This window comes from Drepanopeziza brunnea, assembly GCF_022702325.1.
Source record: "Drepanopeziza brunnea f. sp. 'multigermtubi' strain 214-2 chromosome Unknown ctg5, whole genome shotgun sequence".
Taxonomy (NCBI): domain Eukaryota; kingdom Fungi; phylum Ascomycota; class Leotiomycetes; order Helotiales; family Drepanopezizaceae; genus Drepanopeziza; species Drepanopeziza brunnea.
In genome coordinates this window covers 1,564,672-1,584,124 of record NW_027094068.1, presented here as the reverse complement: position 1 = coordinate 1,584,124, position 19,453 = coordinate 1,564,672, and the positions used below count along the sequence as shown (strand labels likewise).

General features: G+C 51.2%; 7 protein-coding genes across 7 annotated transcripts; 3 read left to right on the top strand and 4 right to left on the bottom strand.

Moving 5' to 3' along the window:
* Positions 1-96: 96 nt before the first annotated feature.
* Positions 97-4,467, top strand: L3040_003771 (uncharacterized protein; the record flags this gene model as incomplete). Its single annotated transcript, XM_066156533.1, has 3 exons — positions 97-774; positions 1,211-4,210; positions 4,270-4,467. 3 exons carry the CDS (start codon positions 97-99, stop codon positions 4,465-4,467), a joined length of 3,876 nt encoding a protein of 1,291 aa, XP_066012115.1.
* A 386-nt stretch (positions 4,468-4,853) lies between these two features.
* On the bottom strand, positions 4,854-5,935 carry L3040_003770 (uncharacterized protein; the record flags this gene model as incomplete). Its single annotated transcript, XM_066156532.1, has 3 exons — positions 4,854-4,988; positions 5,179-5,418; positions 5,504-5,935. 3 exons carry the CDS (start codon positions 5,933-5,935, stop codon positions 4,854-4,856), a joined length of 807 nt encoding a protein of 268 aa, XP_066012114.1.
* Positions 5,936-7,949: 2,014 nt separating this feature from the next.
* Positions 7,950-9,245, bottom strand: L3040_003769 (uncharacterized protein; the record flags this gene model as incomplete). Its single annotated transcript, XM_066156531.1, has 2 exons — positions 7,950-9,001; positions 9,056-9,245. 2 exons carry the CDS (start codon positions 9,243-9,245, stop codon positions 7,950-7,952), a joined length of 1,242 nt encoding a protein of 413 aa, XP_066012113.1.
* Positions 9,246-10,175: 930 nt separating this feature from the next.
* On the top strand, positions 10,176-10,644 carry L3040_003768 (uncharacterized protein; the record flags this gene model as incomplete). The annotated part of the gene is made up of 3 exons (XM_066156530.1): positions 10,176-10,199; positions 10,272-10,289; positions 10,432-10,644. The coding sequence occupies 3 exons, from the start codon at positions 10,176-10,178 to the stop codon at positions 10,642-10,644; spliced, it is 255 nt and encodes an 84-aa protein (XP_066012112.1).
* An 871-nt stretch (positions 10,645-11,515) lies between these two features.
* On the bottom strand, positions 11,516-14,458 carry L3040_003767 (uncharacterized protein; the record flags this gene model as incomplete). Its single annotated transcript, XM_007294621.2, has 2 exons — positions 11,516-14,112; positions 14,167-14,458. 2 exons carry the CDS (start codon positions 14,456-14,458, stop codon positions 11,516-11,518), a joined length of 2,889 nt encoding a protein of 962 aa, XP_007294683.2.
* Positions 14,459-16,140: 1,682 nt separating this feature from the next.
* Positions 16,141-16,978, bottom strand: L3040_003766 (uncharacterized protein; the record flags this gene model as incomplete). The annotated part of the gene is made up of 2 exons (XM_066156529.1): positions 16,141-16,595; positions 16,657-16,978. The coding sequence occupies 2 exons, from the start codon at positions 16,976-16,978 to the stop codon at positions 16,141-16,143; spliced, it is 777 nt and encodes a 258-aa protein (XP_066012111.1).
* A 1,276-nt stretch (positions 16,979-18,254) lies between these two features.
* On the top strand, positions 18,255-19,337 carry L3040_003765 (uncharacterized protein; the record flags this gene model as incomplete). Its single annotated transcript, XM_007294623.2, has 1 exon — positions 18,255-19,337. The coding sequence occupies one exon, from the start codon at positions 18,255-18,257 to the stop codon at positions 19,335-19,337; it is 1,083 nt and encodes a 360-aa protein (XP_007294685.2).
* Between the last annotated feature and the right edge of the window lie 116 nt (positions 19,338-19,453).

Sequence of the window (19,453 nt, the reverse complement as noted above, 5' to 3'; positions counted from 1 at the left end):
ATAGAGCTAGTGCTTCCCGCTCTGAACCAGCATACAACGCGTGGAATAACGCGGGCTTCGTCTCCAGGGCAAACACTTGCCGTCAGCGCCTCCAACATGTCCGAATTACCCGTCCGGCCTTCCAGGAGGACGGCAGCGCGTAGGAAAGTTGTGGTCGATTCCGATGAGGAAGAAGAACATGTGCAAGCTGAGATAGGTGAGGATAGCGAGGAGGACTTTACCCCAGCGCCAAAACGAAGCCCTCGAAAGGCACCAGCAGCCAGACGGAAGACGACCAACGTTGTGGCCAATACCCCGAAGACTGGGGGTCGTCTAAGGAAAAGCGTAGCCAAAGAGAACATCGAACCGTTGGAGACCTTCGACCCGGAGCAGACTGTCCAGCCGGAACCAGAATCGCCAACCAAGAAGGCATCACCACGAAAGCGCAAGAGCGCACCAGTGAGAGCGTCTCGATCCTCTGCTACTCCGGAGCTGCAACCGCCGACATTGCCAACACCAGAAGCTTCTGCCTCTCCCGAACCTTCACAGCTTCATGGAACCCCGCTAGCAGATATAACAGAGACCCTCAACGAGCGGCCTGGTACATCTGGGAGCCAGACCACTATGGTGAAGCCAATAAATGCGATGGACACGATTTTGGAAAGACCTATGGATATCGTACTAAAATCCAGGTCAATGGCCGCCCCGGTCGTAGAGAATTCTGGACCAAAAGCTCGAATCGTCATCACATACTTGATCCTTACGAATTTCAAAAGTTACGCTGGTCGCCAAGAAGTTGGTCCTTTTCACGCCTCGTTCTCTTCCGTCGTTGGACCTAATGGTTCCGGAAAGTCGAATGTCATTGATTCCCTTCTATTCGTCTTTGGGTTTAGGGCCAGCAAGATGAGACAGGGCAAGATTTCCGCGCTGATTCATAATTCCGCCGCCTTTCCCAATCTTGATCATTGTGAGGTAGCTGTGCACTTTCAAGAAGTCATGGATCAAGTGAGTATTCCGAAATGTAGATTTCGTGATCAGTCACTAATATACGTAGCCGACTGGACCTCCAATGATTATCCCGGGCTCGGATCTTGTGATATCTCGTCGTGCATTCAAGAACAACTCTAGCAAGTATTATATGAATGGCAAAGAATCGAATTTTACTGTAGTCACAACGTTACTCCGAGACAGAGGCGTGGATTTGGACCACAAAAGGTTCTTGATCCTTCAGGGTGAGGTCGAATCGATTGCTCAGATGAAGCCCAAGGCTGCAAACGAGCACGATGATGGTCTTTTGGAATATTTGGAGGATATTATTGGCACGTCCAAATACAAGACGCCTATTGAGGAGTCGGCTACTGAGGTTGAAACTCTTAATGAAGTCTGCGTCGAGAAGAGTGGGCGTGTTCAGCACGTTGAAAAGGAGAAGAACGGCCTGGAGGACAAGAAAGATAAAGCGCTGGCGTACATCCGAGACGAGAACGAATTGACGATGAAGCAATCGTCTCTTTACCAGCTTTATATCGACGAATGCGGCGACAATATCAACGTGACCGAAGAGGCAATTGCCCAGATGCAAGCTCAACTGGACGCCGAGCTTGAGAAGCATCAGGGCAACGAGGATGGGATCAAGGAGCTGGACAAGCAGTACAAGAAAGGCCAAAAGGAACTTGATGCTATCGAGAAAGACACTCAGGCAATTCTCAAAGAGATGGCAAAGTTTGACCAGGAACATGTCAAATTCGAGGAGAAAAGAAAATTTCTTGCTGGGAAGCAAAAGAAATTGGAGAAAACGATCAGCAGCTCCGAGACTGCAGCAGCTGATGCCCAGACCTCAATCGAAGAATGTACCATTGAGATCGAGAAATCTGCGCAGGAAATAACCACCATGGAGAAGCGCATGAAAGCTGAGGAGCAAGAGCTTGGGGTCATCCGAGACAATCTCAAAGGGAAGACCCAGATATATTCGGACCAAATCGCATCGAAGCAAAAGTCCTTGGAGCCGTGGAACCAAAAAATCAACCAAAAGCAGTCAGCAATTGCTGTTGCTCAAAGTGAGCTTGCCATTCTTCATGAAAAGGCCAATGCAGGCGCTGTGGCACTTGTAGAGACGGAAGCGAAAATTGCTAGCATCGAGGAGGGTCGTGAGGCCAAGTTGGCAGAGCTCGAAGAATGCAAATCGGAGCGGTCGAGTTTGGAAAAAGAGGCTGCTAGAGTCGGGTCCGAACTTGAAAAGCTGTCTCAGAAGGAGCCCGAGTTTCGATCGCGTCTCTCTGGAGCCCGTCAGAAGGCAGATGAGGCACGTGCAAGTTTGTCCAATACACAAACCCAGGGCAATGTGCTTACTGGCCTCATGCGACTCAAGGAATCCGGACGTATCGACGGGTTCCATGGCCGACTTGGAAACCTCGGAATCATTGATCAGAAGTATGACGTCGCTATTTCCACAGCTTGCGGTGCTCTCGACAACTTTGTCACCGATACTGTCGAAGGGGGCCAGCAGTGTATTGAGTATCTCCGGAAGACCAATCTTGGACGCGGAAATTTCATGTGTCTTGATAAGTTGGGAAGCCGAGACATGTCGCCTATTGATACCCCTGAAAATGTCCCTCGCTTATTCGACCTCATCAAAGCCAAAGATGATAAATTCCTACCTGCTTTCTATCATTCGCTTCAGAATACCTTAGTCGCCAAAGATCTCGATCAAGCCAACCGAATTGCCTACGGAGCAAAGCGATGGCGAGTAGTGACCCTCGATGGGCAGTTGATCGACAAGTCAGGTACCATGTCCGGAGGAGGCAACACAGTCAAGAAGGGTCTCATGTCCTCTAAACTTGTTGCGGATACTTCAAAGGAGCAGGTGTCAAAGCTTGAAGTGGATAGAGACGGATTAGAGCAAGAATTTCAAAAATTTCAAGACCGCCAAAGAGAATTAGAGACGAAGCTCCGAGACCTCAATGAGCAGATCCCACGTCTCGATACAAAGATACAGAAGATCGGCCTTGAGGTTGAGAGTTCGGCAAGAAATCTGGCCGACGCTCAGCGCCGCATCAAAGAATTGAGCAAGGAGCACCAGCCATCCAAGACCGATGACAGCCGAGTCGCATCTCTCGAGAAGGAGATAGCAAAACTTGGTAAGGAGATCGACAAGCTGCATGGCGAAACTTCCAGCGTTGAGCAAGAGATCAAAGCTCTGCAAGACAAGATCATGGAAGTGGGTGGCGACCAGCTCCGTGCACAAAAGTCAAAGGTCGATGCTTTGAAGGAGGAAATCAGCAACCTTAGCGAAGCCATCTCTGCAGCCGAGGTGACGAGAGCTAAAGCAGAGAAGCAGAAGACCAAACAGGAGAAGGATCACGCGAAAGCCACCAAGGAGCTCGAAGCTGCGATTTCCGACCTTGAATCTCTGGAAGAAGACATCCAGAACCAGAGTTCGAACGCTGAGGGGTACCAAGCCCGAGTCGACGAAGCATCGGAAGCTCTCAAAGCCAAGAAGAAGGACCTCAATGCCCTGAAGGCCGAGCTGGACGAGAAGACGGCAGCCCTTAACGAGATCCGAGCCGTCGAAATCGAAATGAAGAACAAGCTCGAGGAGAACCAAAAAGTTCTCGGCGAGAACCAGAAGCGACTTCGTTACTGGAACGAGAAGCTGGGCAAGCTAGCTCTCCAAAACATCAGCGACTTGGGTGAAGAGACTGAGGCTCAAGAGCTTCCGCAATACACCAAGGACGAACTGGCAGACATGCACAAGGACACTCTTAAGGCCGAGATTGCCGCTCTCGAGGAGAAGACCCAGAACGTAAACGTCGAACTCGGCGTCTTAGCCGAGTACCGTCGCCGCGTCGAAGAACACGCTGCCCGCCACGCCGACCTCCAAAGCGCTGTCGCCCAGCGTGATTCCGCCAAGAAGCGCTGTGATGATCTCCGCCGCCTCCGTCTCGAAGGCTTTATGGAAGGCTTCAGCACCATCTCGCTCCGCTTGAAGGAGATGTACCAGATGATTACCATGGGTGGAAATGCCGAGCTCGAACTTGTCGACTCTTTGGATCCGTTCTCTGAGGGTATCCTGTTCAGCGTGATGCCGCCAAAGAAGTCGTGGAAAAACATCTCGAATTTGTCGGGCGGGGAGAAGACGCTGAGTAGTTTGGCGTTGGTGTTCGCGCTACATCATTACAAGCCGACGCCATTGTATGTCATGGATGAGATTGATGCTGCATTGGATTTCAGAAACGTAAGACCCCCACCCTACTGGCTCAGCCAACCTCGACTGGTTGAAGTTAACACTTTCAGGTCTCCATCGTTGCCAGTTACATTAAGGAAAGAACGAAGAATGCTCAGTTCATCGTTATCTCTCTCCGCAACAACATGTTCGAGCTCGCGTCTCGGCTTGTGGGGGTGTATAAGGTCAACCACATGACCAAGAGCGTGACGATCGAAAACCGGGACTATATCAACGGCACGCCGGGCATGACTGGTGCTGCGGCGTAGGGTAGATATCGATTCTATGTGGGGATGGATATGTGATGATAAGATGAGGTTGGGTAGGGTAGGGCTGTGTTTGTGTTTTGATTTGGCGTTCGGGTCGTATGCATGTAACATACCTTCATATATCATGACGACAGCGTAATGAACTTCCTATGGATTTCCTCCCATCACATCACATCACATCACATTCCGTCCCCATTCCCGTCCCATGGTAGCAAACAGCAGACAGCAAACAGCAAACAACAAACATTTCGCTGACTGTTTCCAAGCAAAGGTGCCAAGAAGATCGAGAAGTCACGGTATTGCTAACTAAGTGCATCCAGTTTTTACACCCCAAAAATCTCGCATCAAACCTGACTCATCCTCCACAACCTCTCCCCTCTGCCCTCTCACTTCGCACTCTCAACCAACCTCTCAGCGAGCCATTCCGGTACGCTCAGAAATGGAAAATGTCCCGCCTCGCACCGAACCACAACATCAAACGCACTTGGCGCGGCCTCCTTCGCGGCGGCAATCATGCTATCCTTTATTTTTCATTAATCCAGCAAATCAGCACCGATCCCTTTCAAAGAGTCTCGGGAACGGGGCGGAATCGTCTCTTGGAACCCTGATCCAATAAAAAAGACACAAGATTCCAATCCCAAGACAGTGGGAAACCACCAAGAAACAAGAGGCTGGAGGGGGGGGGGGGTTGATGATTGATTATTGGCTTACCTGGCCCTGCACCGGAATGGCATTGTCCTTCTCGCACACCACGTAGGTGCTCGGAATCGTCTTCCACGGTGCGACGGTGAGCCGCGAAAAGAAGGTGCGGTAGGAATGGTGCCTGATGGCCGCGATGTGAGGCGCGGCTGCTTCCGGCGAGAGGTCGTTGTAGAAGATCTCCTTTGGATCGGTCGGGCGGACCGCGTCGCCCTGGTCGATTTTTCCAGAATCTCCCGTCAGTCTTCTGCTCTGCGTACGAGGGGAACCGGGCCGCACGCCGAGCAAGGAACAGGCAAAATGGGGGGGGGGAGAGAGAAAATACATGTGTACGCACATCGACCGCCAACCACGGGAGCTTCCGTCCTCCGAAGCCCGCCATCAAGCTTCCTCCCTCGGGCATCGCAAACGCACTGATAAACACGAGCCGGCGCAGTCTTCCCCGTCGTCCCTGCTGCTGCTGTCCGCCCCCGTTCCCGCTCTCAGCTTCGCTCACGTACTCTCGCAGGCTCTCGCAGCCGACGACGCCGCCGTAGGAGTGCATGACGAGCACGGCATCGCGGCCCGAGGACAGCACCTCGTGAACAACGTCCTGGACGGCCTGGACGTCCGGCTCGAAGTTCTGGAGGGGCGGCTGCGCGCCGACGCTGGGCAGCGTGACGCCGTGGACTGTGTAGCCTGCTTGCGCGAGGAGGGCCGTCGTCGGCTCGAAGGACTCCGGGCTGTGCCAGGCACCGGGGACGAAGATGAACTCTGGTTTCGCGGCCATGGGGAAGCGTGGATTTGCTTGCTTTTTCTTTGCCTTGCCTCTCTTTTTCGTGCTGCGTGGTGTGGGTGAGTGAGTGATTGCAAAGTCTCGCGCGGGTTGAGGAACTGTTCTTGGGGGGAGTTGCACGCTAGAAGTCAAGTATTCGATCAAAGTTACCGATATGAAACCTCAGAGAGAGAGAGAGAGCTATTTATACAAGATTCCCACCCAGAGAAAGCGGATTCAGTGCCAATTTGTGAATCAAAACGATTGTGAATCCCCTTCTCCATGGAAACGGGAAGACCATCCGAGTCTCGCTTAAAAAGCTGCAGTTACCCGACCCGTACTTGACCCGACTCGAATATATTATATTATATTAAAGCAAAAAGGGACCCGAGCCCGACCACCGAAAGTTTTGCGGCGGCTTTTCCACTTTCAAGAAAAGCCGAGTCTTTACATCAGGTCTCGTCTCCTTCGTCCTTGCATGAATTGAAAGTCTCGAAATTACACACACCCCTTGTCGACCTTCTTCCACCCAATTCCTAAATAAATGAGCTCGCTAATCATTCTTCCAACGACAGACTTTTTTGGGGGGGAAAAAAAAGAGAAAAAAAAAAAATTTTAAATTAAGAGGAAAAAATAATCATGATAAAATCCCTTTCTACAGTACATAGGTAGAGATACCTAGCGTTCGCATAAAGTAAACCCATTCCGTCCCCCTAAGGACCTACCTACCTCGCCTCGCCTCACCTCGCCTAGCCTCACCTCGTCTTTTACAAAACTCTACTCCGTCTCCGCATAAGCAAAGTCTCAAAAACGCAAAACACAAAACAGAAAACAAAATACAAATACACTCAGTCAGTCAGTCAGTCAGTCTTCTTCTTCTTAATCATCATCATCTCCTTTGACGTAATCACCTCCATCCATCTTCACCGAGTCGAGTCGAGTCGCGATCCACGGCCGAGATCTACCTACGCATCCACATAACACACACACACACACACATCCATCCATCCACATAGCTACCTATCCATGATTTCTCTTTCCCTTTCCAAAGACTTCCAAAACCAGAAGTCACCATTACGCGCAGCTGATACATCGATTGTGATCTACATCTAACATATATCACGTACACAAAACATATATCACATACATAAAACATTTGACATATATCTAAACATATATCACACACATATAACACATCATACACATATATCGCATACCTAAAACATATATAAATCAATCTACCCATAGTGTCTCGGTATGCCCTGCGCACAACCCAGAACACAAAAGAGCCTTTTGCCCCCGGGCTCGCAAGTTGGCGTTGGGGTTGGCGTTGGAACAGAACGGAACATGGCATAGCTGCTGGCCCGCAGCGCAGGTGAGAGAGAAAGAGGAAGTCCAAGAGAACGTTTTGTTCGTTTCTGTTCGGAGGCCAGGCAAGTGACGCGAAGGGAGATCAGATTGATACTTGAGATAAGAAGAGCGCGTACTCACTCTTCACTCCCACACACCTTCTGCGCTTCCCCAATCTCTCCTTCTCCTCCTCCTCCCAGGAGGTGGCCACTGGCAAGCAAGATCCATGCAAATTGAACGCTAACGAAAATCCAGATCGTAGGCATTCGACAGCAGTGACACTCCCAGGAACACTCTTCCATGCATGTACCCCACGCAAACGCATGGCTGCATCTGGGTATTCCCTCCCATTCTCTGATAGGCCGAGCCGCATACTCGGAGCATCACAGCATATCTCTATCATCTCAGATCAAAAAATAGCAAAACAGGGTAGTAGCCTGCGTTCAATCATCATTCTGCCTCACTCCATCTCTAAAGGAGTCTGTTTAGGGGCGCGATCCACCAAGACTAGCATTCAAGATAACCAAGTGCATGAAAGCACAATCCCATATCGACCAGAGAAGCAAGTAAATACCTGAACGGCAGGAAACAATCTGAAACCATTGGCCAAACTCCACACCACCCACGCTTGTCATGCAGTGATTTCCGAAAAAAGAAAGGACGCCCCTTAGCCGCACGCCTACTCAACGTCTTCATCGTTGCCATTAACACAGATTTCATTCGCGGTTGGAGCCATGTGCGTATGTTGACCACCAATGCACGGCACATTGTACTTCTCCTCCCAGCGCTTTCGGCAGACCTCGTACAAAAAGGCGTATTGTTCGAAAGCTTGAACCATACTCCTTCGTTGCATGCGTAGCTGATTGACGGTCTCGTAGACTGGATCTTGGATAGCGTGCTCCGAGTCATCCCAGCCCTCCCATGCACCACCTTCGAGCTCTCCAAGAAGGAATTCCAGAGCGACAAAGGTACCGGTTCGGCCGACCCCAGCGCTGCAGTGGACGAGACGAGCGTTCTCCCCACTACCGTTTGTCTCTCGGGAAATCTTCATCAGGTTCAGAATACTCTCAACGTTCTCCTCTGCAAGTGCACCGAAGTCAGGCCAGTTGGGGTACAAGTAGTGGTAGATTGGCTTCTCGTCACCATCCTCGCCATCGATAGTCATGATCAGCTTTCGGATCTCGATGGGTGTGCCCTCGATACCTGGCAGTCGCTCCACAAATCGTACCATGCCTTTGAAATCCTTGCCGAGCTCACCCGATTCGTTGATTATCAGCGGAGGTGAGTTTTCATCGACGGGGTAATACTCATAGCACTTCTCAAACATCCTGGTTGGGTCGTTGGGCGACGGGGCGTGGGTGGGAGTAAGCATGATAACAACGCCAGGGGATGATGTGTAGGGCTCAGCAAGCTCATGCCAAACCATGTGCCAGACGTGATCGACGGTTTGCTTCTTGGGTCCTTGCATACAAATGTACTTGTCTTGGACACCGGCCTTCAAGTCACTCTGCTTGTTGGAGGTAGAGACCAAGGAGACTGGAGAGGCGTTGATGTAGTCATTGACTCCTTCAGGGACATGGAGCTTGATGCGATTGCCGGCCCAGGGATGGATGTTGCTGTAACGATCAAGGAGTGGATCAGGATCACGGCGTGCCCATTGGGGGTCAGTTTTGCTGAGCCCGACACGCTCGTTTTCAAGTCGGGTGAGCTCAGCGTACTTGTCCTTCATTTCTGACACCCATCGTCAACTAAAAGTTGGTCAGGCAAAGGTGTTGATTGACTTACCACTTTCGGTCAAGGTCAAGAAGGACGGAAGGAGAGGAGGTCTTAACCCGGCAGCAGGCTCATCTGTATACTTGGCATCGGGGGCAACAGGCTTGCCAAAGCACGATCCGTCCATCTGGGAGACCGAGGAGCCTTCACGGACCGGGACTGGAGAGCCGTCAAACTTGGAAGAGGATCGGTTGGAGCGCATCTTTTTGAGCCACCCAGGCGATCGGATAGTTCTTTCGCTGCTTTCTGTTGACGAGGAGTCGGACGAGTCAAGAGGCGACGGGCGAGGCCTCTTGAAGGCACGTAGTCTCTCCAGATCGGCGAGGCCCGCGACTTTATAAGTGCGGGCTTATGTAGAGCAAGAGTGTATAAAGCCGGGTGCCGTGTCAATGAAGCGGAATGCCTTGTTGGGTTGTTTGTTTCTCGGGATGCAGGATCTGGCAATGAAATGCAGGTCCGAGGAAAGACGCAGCAAAGAATAGAACGAGATGCGATGAAATGCACTGCAAAAATGGAGGGAGACGAAAGCGATGTAAGCAGGAAGTTGAAAGGATTGTTGAGTTCAAGTTTGGATGTGGATGTGGATGTGGGTGTGGACAGGTGAGAGAGCAAGAAGTGCTGGTGGTATGAGAGACGTTGGGGCGACAGGAAGGCAAGGAGGAGAGGCGGAGGAGAGGGAAAGCTTGAAATAATGATATGAGGGTGGATATCGAGATCAAGATCAAGAAGACGATGATTGAATCCGGGACGGAAGGGAGGAGAGGAAGAGGAATATGAAAGAGGACGAGGAATATGGAAAGGAAAGAAAAGTCAAAAGTCGAGAAGCTGCGATGCGATTATGATGATGCGACCCACTTGCCGTGTTATCGACCAATCTCGGATCGGATCCGAAATGTGGCGGGTCCGAGATCTTGTGCCGAGGCGAGCATCACCAAAGTTTATTCTTCGCCTCCGCGATTTGGGAAAGTCAACGCTAACGCCAACGCCAATACCGACACCGACACCAACACCAACACCAACATCAGCATCAATACCAACATCCCATCAGCACAGCACTTCCAAATTCTCCAGCCACCACGACTTTTTAACCAATTTGTAACGCAATGATCACGCCCGCCGCTCCAACGTCAAGATGAGGTGGTTAGCAATAGTAGAGGTAACCAACCAACCCATTCACCACTCACCTCTCATCACATCAAAGTCACATCCCCACTAACTAACCCCCCAGGTCTGGCTAGTAACGCGAGTACGTCCCTCCACCTTCCTTCCTTTCACCCCTTCGCCTCTGGCTCTCTCGCGATCCTCCCAAAGTTCTTGGACTAGCTATCTTCCATGTGTGGCTGGCTGGCTGGCTAACACAACCACCACTCTCTTTCACCTCGCGGCAGCTCCTCCAATCCCCAACCTTTCACCGCGCCGTCAGGAAGGTCCACAAGAAGGTGCACGAGATCCAGCGCGGCGAGAAGCTCGTCGACCCCTCCTCCGAGGCGCAGACGCGCGGCGGCACGAACATCGACCGCCCGCGGCCCGACCTCCGGCGCTTCCTCAAGCACTACATGGACGAGCTGAAGGATCAGTTCCGGGGCATCGGGAGGAGGTGAGTCGGTCGCGGTGGTCCTGGAGTGCTGCTGCAGTATGCAGCATGCAGGAGGTGGGTGGATGGATGGACAGGCGAGATGCAGCTTGCAGCTTGCAGTTGGGGAAGGAAGATGGGAAGATAGTGGTCGTGTACGGACGTGGAAGAGTGCCCTACTTGCGTTTGGAGCACGGCATAGATAGACGCACTTCGCTTGTAGTGCATGAGAGAGAGCAAGACAAACGGGCCCATCTGTATGCACGCATAGGAACCCGGTACGCCCGGTACGGCGTTGTTCTGGATACCCTCCTCCCTCACTCTGGGACGAGCACAAACATATATACAAAACTACCCCCAACAGCATAGAAGGGAATGAAAGATTAAATTCACGATTTTCACATGCTCAGAAGGTGCGTCAGGTCAAGGTGACAGTCACCTACTCTCCATAGAGTAGGTCGGATGCTACTTATCTAGCAGAGAAAATTCCTACTTTTCTCTTCATATTCTGAAGAAGACGAAGGGGGAGGTTTGGACCCACTAAATTGGCGAGAGGGAGTCCTGATATACTCATCGCGGCGATGAATTTGTGCTATGAGTGCAGACGACCTGGAATCTACTCTACTACATGCGGACGAGATAATATGTACAAATAGGGTATCATAACATGCCAAGATGCGTATACATATGTACGTTTGATATATTGACAATCCCGACTTACTTCGACAAAGAAGGCGCATTCATACTTACTGCTTGGATATTTTTGTGCCTCCGTAGGCTAGCCTGTAAACGCCTCGCTAATCTCACATGGAAGGTAAAAGGGTAAACAACATTCTACCAAGCACCTTCCCGCCTCATTTAAGCACGTCGTCCGATATACTCGTAGCACTGGTGCTTCACTATAACGTAGTCGGCAATGGGCTCCTCTCATTTGACGAATCTTTGTTCGTCGCATCATCCATGCACAGCTCATTCCCCTCTGCCAGCCGGATATCCATCTCGAATTCCCTCTCCCGCGCTGCCACAGTCTCGGGATGAAGTTTTCGGAGTTCAGCAAGCATGTCGATACTGGAGTCGCTATCTTCCTCTTCATCCTCGTCTTCATCATCCACGGCGTCTTCGTTCTCGTCATCGTCCTGCATCGCCTCGTTGGGTCGCGCAATGAGACCGTGCGATTTCGATGCCAGGAGTGTAGTGCGCCACGGCCGGGATTCCTGCGATGACGTGCTGCTGCTCCCGTCTGAGCCTTCGTCCGAGCTTGTATAAGCAGCGTGGTAATTAAGGGGCGGCGGAAGTTCAGATGGCTTCAGGTGGCGCAGGTTAGATGAGAGGATTTCTGTTTGGACCGAAGATTCCTTGGCAGCATCTGAACTCCTGGGGTGCAACGTGATCTCAGTCTTGCCATCGCGAATGAAACTTTCGAGTGCAGATCTTGGAATGGAGTGGGCAAATTTACGATTGCTAGGACTAGTTGCTGAGAGTTTCGAGATCTTCACTGCGGCTGGGTTATCGACTATAGTCCGGCGAGTTTCGACCCGGATTGTGAAATGATCTGCAGGACGGGTGCCGCCGAGACCACTTGAGTCGAAGGTCTGTAGCTCAGGCGGTGGATTAACAGCTGGGGTTGAACCGTCAATGAACAGTTCTGACACAGCGTCATCGTTGAGTGGTTCAGGTGTGGTGGGTCGAGAGAGTCCTGGCCCGGGAATATCGGATCCTGTCGAGTCATCTTTGAATGGCCTGAATGGTAGCAATGATCCTGAAGGAGTACGAGGAAACGGAGGGGCATCGGTCCTAGTCACGCCAGGCACTTCATCCTCAACAAAATTAAAATAACCATCTTGGTCAATTGCAGATTCGTGCAAAGGCGTAGGAGGACCTCCACGGTCGCCAGATAAATCCGTGCAGAATTGAGCACCGTGGTAGTAGACTAATAATCCAGCGTCGTCGTGGTTCTTGTAGGGCATGGCATTCGGCTTCCGGCTCCATGATTCCATGCGCGGACGGCTTTCGTCTTTCGCACTATAGCCGAATAGGGACTCGCTTTCGTCCGAAGAATTTAAACCTGAAGTGGTCGCATGACGGAACATGGGCTTGTAATGAAAGTCTTTCGCTGGATCGTTTTGTGGGCGACGTTTACCCGGATCTTCGACGGTCACAGGAGCGAATTTCCTACCATCGACCTTGCGCCTTTTTTTGGCGGGTTCATCCAAGCTATCGCTATCTTCGGGGGTCTGGTGAGCGGCACTGCTCGCGCCACTATCGCTGCTTAGGCGTGTGCCCTTGGTCCCTCCTCGCCATCTGACTTTCTGTCCATCCTGAGAAATTTGAAAACGCTCACTCACGTCGGCTAGCGCTTCCCGCACGTAATCTGGAGTTACGTTCACAATGTGTAGCTGCGCCATATTGACAAGAAGATTCAGATAGATCCAGCCTTGTGAATCAGCTGCTGAGTCCGAGTCCGAGGAATTTTCGCTGTTAAAATTAGGTGTGGACAGTCCCAGGTGGCGAATGTAGTCGACGTTGTCTGATGGAACCTGGGTCCGATCCGGGTCCAGATCAAGAGGTCTAGTCGGCCGTTGATCAGGCGAAGAACCTTCGGGAGATGCCTCGTCAGAAGCGTCCGAAACGTAAGTCTCAGGCTGAGTCACGCTGCTTGAGCCTTTTCTGTCGGCGTGCATAACGTGAGGATGAATAGATGCCTCCCGCATACCTTCCTTGACGTGCACTCCATCATTTGCAACTGCGTCGGCGTTTGCTGCAGATCTCGAGACTTCTTGTTGCTGCATTGGTTGACTGTCGACGCCACTGAGCAAGCCCTGCTTCCCGGTGAAAAGTTGCTCCAAACGCTGGACCACGAGCTTCTTCTTTTGTCGGTCTGTCATTACCATAGGTTGCTTGGGTAATAAGCCTTCCGGAATGTTGTGCAGGAACGACTGTACACGGTGTTCGTCCCTTGTTGGTTGACTGGCGGTCCTGCCTTCAAGACCAACGCGGAGTGGAGTTGAAGTCACCCCAGAACTAGAAATGGAGGCATATGCTGAGTCGAGAGGCCGGGAATTCGATGTACCAGACGACGTCGAATTCTTTGCACTGGGTTTCTTGGCATGATCAGGAGAGCTATATCTCGGCGTGGTACGAGAGCGGGAAGCGTCCTTCTCTGATGGATCATGTATGTTTTGGGCAAACGATCCTAAGACTTCTTCCAATTCTTTTCTTTTGCGAGCTGGGAGAGCGTGGTGGATCCGAACCTCGAACAGCTTATCTTCTTCCAGTTGCGAAGTGCGCGAATGGGTTAGCTGACGCAGTTTCTGCTTCAGCTTACGATTCTCAATCGTCAGGTCATCAATGACGCTGCGGTAATCACCACTACTGCTATTCGAACCCTGTTGCTCGGCATGAGTATATGATTGGTGAGGACGAAGCCTTAACCTCTCAGCAGAAACACCATTTTCATCAGAGCTATTGCTTGCCAGAAAATACGGCGGCTCGTCTCCTTGAAAGAATATCAGTGATCGGACGGATCTTGCAGGAGTTGTATATCACTGACCATCTTCCAGCTTAGGAAACCCTAATCCATTTCCGGGACGCTTGTTAGCCTGATCAAACCATACCTCCGCGCAGGCTCCTGAAGAGTCGCTGTTCTCTGATTTCTTTCTCCTCGAAGATGTCCCCGTCAAATCTAAAGCTCCGCTCATCACTGGCGGCTCGCTGGCCACTGCTGTGTCCGCAGATGTCGCCGGAGTCTCGTGGCGGAGGCTGACTGAAAGATGCGCAGGAGGTCTCCGAGAATGATGGCTCTGGGACGACACCAGCCCTCTTGCTGCAGGTGACGCAGACATCAAATTCTTGCTTCTGTTCTGACGCGGTTTACTGGCTTCGTGTCGCAAGCATTGCAATTCTCTTTCCAACCTCCGAGCGGAACGTGAGCGTCAAGTATGTTGTTTGGATCGCAACTTGTGAGCTGGCCGTTGGTTGATGGCGTCTGTGAACTGGGGGATCGGGGGTAACGGACGGGGGGTGAGCCGGTTCGGGGCGCTGGAGGACAAGGGGATGCGTATGGGAAGTGTAGGTAGGTGTATGTGTGTATGCGCGTGTGTATGTATGTATGTATGTATGTTATATGTATGTATGTACCTAGGTATGGCTCGTGACTGGGGTGCTGCGTGGTATTGCGTCGTCCTCGAGTGGTTGAGACGTCTATTCCCTTAAGGAGTGGGTAGGTAGGTAGTGCCGAGGGCCAAGGGCGATGTCGATGTCGTTGTCGTTGTCGTTGTCGGTGTCGATATGTGGATCGGGGGTCCTGTGTGTTGGTATGTTATGGTATGTGGTGGTGGTGGTGATGGTATGGCCGAGAAGGGAGAGGCAGGTTTTTGGTCTGGTTTGCTGGATGGTTGGAAGTTGGAGTCGGTGGGAAGAGAAGACGGATGCTGAGGAATGGTTGGAAGCAGGTATCGGTATCGGGAGAGGCGTAGGCGTAGGTATAGGCGTAGAATGTTTGGATATTCTCTGTTGGATCGTGTGGCAGCGAGTTTTCAGATCTGGATCGACACCTTGGTCTGCTTGCTCTTCCTCTTCCTCTCCACCGGACGGGCAACATGCTCAGTGATCGAGAATGGGTCGCTCCATCTGCCGGTCTGGTCGATCGACGCCTTATGAATCGGGGCGGCATGGTGGCCGTTGGCGGTTGATCACTGTTTTGCGTGTCGAAAGGAGGCATTTCCCGATCTTCGTGAAGTCGACCGTTTTCTGGGATCGGAATTTCCCAGCAGATCGATGGCCGTCACGTGTTCTATTATGGGAACGGAAAAAACGGGTCCCCAAGTTTTGAAGATTCAAGGGTCGTGAGCAGATGTGATTCGCCCGCCGGGGGGGCTTTAGGTCCTTGGCATCGACCCACATCGATGCTCATCGACCCACATTGACCCATATCGATCCACATCGATCCACATCGATCCACATCGAACCCATATCGACCCACATAGAACCCCCATCGACCCCCATCGACCCACATCGATCCAGCAATCATAAAGAGGCGAGAGCGCACCTAGTTTGTTTTGCTGCCCGGCCCTCTTTTCCTGGCTGGGCATCGAAGTTCCGGAGGGGAGGGTGAGAGATCGGATTTACTCTACGGCCCAAAGACCGACTTCGATAATAATAACATGCTGGATACCGTCTAGGATTAACGACCTCTATAAGTAGAGTATGCTCTCGGCCAGTGGCGAACTCCGGAATTGGGTATTTACCCATCAGCCACCCATCAGCCATCAGCCATCAGTCATCAGCCATCAGCCATCAGCGCCTCTGCCTCCGCCTCACCACATTCTCTTGATTAATCTTCAACAAGTTATGGTAATCATCATTCGCTTCATCCTTCTTCTTGATTTATGAGCCACAATGTGAGCATCCCACTCGGTCCTCGGCTCAGCATGCACAGCGGCGGACCGGCCAGGTACGGTAATTCGAATCTATGATTCGCAACCTTCGAGCCTGCGAATTCGTACATCTTCCCTCCCATTCTCCATCAGACGTCTCCGCCGTAGTATGTTTCTGGATACCACAAGCAGGTTTCCACCTTCTTGCCTTCGGCTGAAAACCGCGTAGTGCAAGTTTCTTCTCCCTGTTCTCCAGCAACTATCGCGCGGGCCTTGATATCGAATCCAAAGAACCGGAAGAACAACCTTGGTCCGTTTCCGGTCGGTTGGTCATTATCACCAATGTCAAATTCATCGTAGGCGCCCGAGGAGTCGGAATCGGCGCTGGCATCGGAGGGGTAGTCGCTCTCGAGGCCCTTTGAACATCGCAATATACCCCCAAACTGGCCCGAATCGATTCCCCCGAAGATTTGCGTCGGGTTCTCATAGCAACGAATCTCCATGGTAGCCGGTACAAGGAGTTGCTTGGTGTTGACGGACTGCAGAGTCCACTTTCCGCTGATGTCCCAGTGCTTGCACGTAATCTTCTGCTCCACATAGCTGACTGCCTCCAGGAGGTACTCAATTGTCGGACGGAGCGAAGTACAAGTCTCCGTCTGCCATACTTAGGTTCTCTTCGTTCTTCCCGAGCCTTGTTCTCTTGACCATGAGGGATGCAGCTCCGTGCTCCTCCATCATACGTGCAGTCTTCTCAGCAGTATCGATCTGCTCTGCTCTCAGCAGTGATTCCTCTGCATGCTTCCGTTTCTCGGCGCTGCCATCTTTCTTTAACTCTCGCATCCAGTCCAAGATGATAAGGTGGATTGGTAACGCCGCATCGGCTGCAAGACGCTTCTTCAGCAGACTGACTGCTCCGAATACTGATGGCGCCTTGTGCGATATGCCTCTGAAGGCAAGCTGTGATCTGTAATACTTTAAACCCGACATTGATATGCGGAGTCGGGCCTCCCACTTGGAAGCAAGTCCTCCTCGGGCCAGGATGGCTTCGGAACGAACAAGCGGCCGAAGATCATCGGTTGGTTCCGTATGCTGCCAATGATACATAAGACGTCGTCGTTGAAAAACTCCACCCTGCTGCTGTAGCCGCAACACTCTTCCAATGTCATGATCGAGTCGGCTGTCGGTACTACCGAAAGAAGGGTGTTTTGGCGCCAAGCTTTACTTACCACGTGATCAACTATATTCACCTTGCATCCGAGTATGGCAAGCGCCATTGGTCACGGGGTTTATGTCCAACTTCAATATGGGGTAATAACCGTCTCTTATAAGAGAAGGTCAAAGGACCATGGAAATGACCCCCTACCTGCCTGTAAGGTAGCATAGGAAATTGAAATCCGAAATAAGACACACAGGCTTATACTATTGATCAGCGATATACGGGACTCGCTGAGTCTTCGCCAGGAAGAATATTGATAGCAGCGGGGAGTACCTGATGTTTACCCTGAACCTCTGTCAAGGACTTACACTGTAAAATTACTAAGTCCCTTTTGAAAAAAATCACTTTGCTTCATCATTATTATTGCGAAGAGAAAACTGAAAAGGGTCCTGAAGAGATCTTGCAGTAGCCCGGCGCCGGCATTTCCCTAAGTACCTTTCCACAAGTACAGAGGTGCGAAGCTCAGCTAAATAGATCTAGCGCTGGTCTGTATCGCGCCTTCCAATAAGGGCGTAGTGAGGCTCAACAAAAGAGAGGCGCTAGGGCGCACGGACCACTAGTCTGGGGCTGTATATTACTTCGCACTGTCTCTTCCTCCTTGCACTGTTCCACCTCTCTCATCAACTCTGAGTCATCTTCACCTCACTGATCAGCTCTAAGCCGTCTTCACCTCTGATCTCATCAACTCTAAGCCATCTCCACCCCTTCACATCAACTCGTCAGTCATTTTCACCCTGTCGGACCAGCTCTGACCATCTTCGAATCTCTTTGAGCCCAGCACACCACTCATCCAGTCAATCCTCTACCTACATATCAACATGTCGGGACCGCCCATCTCGCACCACCTCCCGAGTCCGCGACCCCAAACTCTGCTCAATCACCACCCGAAGAGTCCCAACCAGCATCGACCTATGATATGCCATCATTGGTCAAGCGACTGCGATGGGTCGATCACGCCTTAAGAGATCCCACCCGTAAAATTTCGCCGATTGGGAGTATCAACTTCAGATCTACAAGCATGCATGCAAGGACGCTTTCGAGTTGGAAATGGACATTGAAGAAGGAGAAATACTGGGAGACGAGGTGTTGGCACTACACGCGGAGTGGAGATCGACTTTGAGAACGTTCGAGGAGTCAAACGAGTATTTGATCTGCAAATTCCAAACTCGGAGCAATACATCGCAAGAGTTACGTGCGAACATCGTGCAGCTTCAGAAATTGAAGCTTTCAGCTCGGTATGGAGACATGTTTGCCATAGCATGCAAGATGGTTCGAAATCGAGCCCAGGAATCAAACTTGGCCGGAGCTCCCTTGCTCGAAGGTTATTGGACAGATATCTCCCGAAGACTCAGACAGGAGCAACCGAAATGGGAGTTGTTGATGAAGACCAGGAAGCACGAAGAAGGCACCATCACATTGCATCAGACGTTGCTTGAGGCATGCAACGGTACTGGATTCGAGCTCGACGATATCATAACCATCATCTATATGTACTCCGACAGTAACGAGGAAATGCACAGCAACCTCCTCCCCTTGGTCCAAGATGTCTCACCCATTTCAATTGCCACAGAGCTCGACAACGGTTTGAACGATCTGCCAGCAATTATACCACCCGGCAACCTCGAATATCTTCAGATCCTGCAAACACTTATCAATGCCATGATCGACTCTTGGTTTGTGAAGTATCTGGGATTTGAAAAAAAGACTGAACGCTGGACACCTACGCCTGCTTTGAATGAGCTTATGGACTACGTCGCGGCTACGGAGTCAGACATAATGAAGCAACTAGAGAGGTACAAGAAGGCAGAAGTTGAAGTGATAAAGACCTTCCGGATGCGACTAGCCCCAGAAAAACTTGGGGTCGAATTCAAGGAGGCATACCAGAAGCTTGAAGAGATGTCCGAGATGATCATTGCACAGCCCGTGTCAAAGCGTGAAGCCTCTGCGAATTACACTGTACAGGAGGCAAAAGCAAAGAGACAGAAAACTTTGTGGAAAAAGCTCACGACTACTACGCATAAGGCGCTATCTCTTGGTAATGAGTGGACGAAGGAGTTCGGTGGGATGAAGATACCAGACGAGGTGGTAGAGGACAAGTTTGGTGAGACGGAATACCATAGGAGGTGGTGAAGGACCAGGAAACCACTCTGGTTGTGGGCTTAGGTGAAAAGCAGAACTATGACCACTAGTAGGGAGGTATTAACTTGCACAGAACCATCACTTGCAACCCTCCACTTTTCTCTATT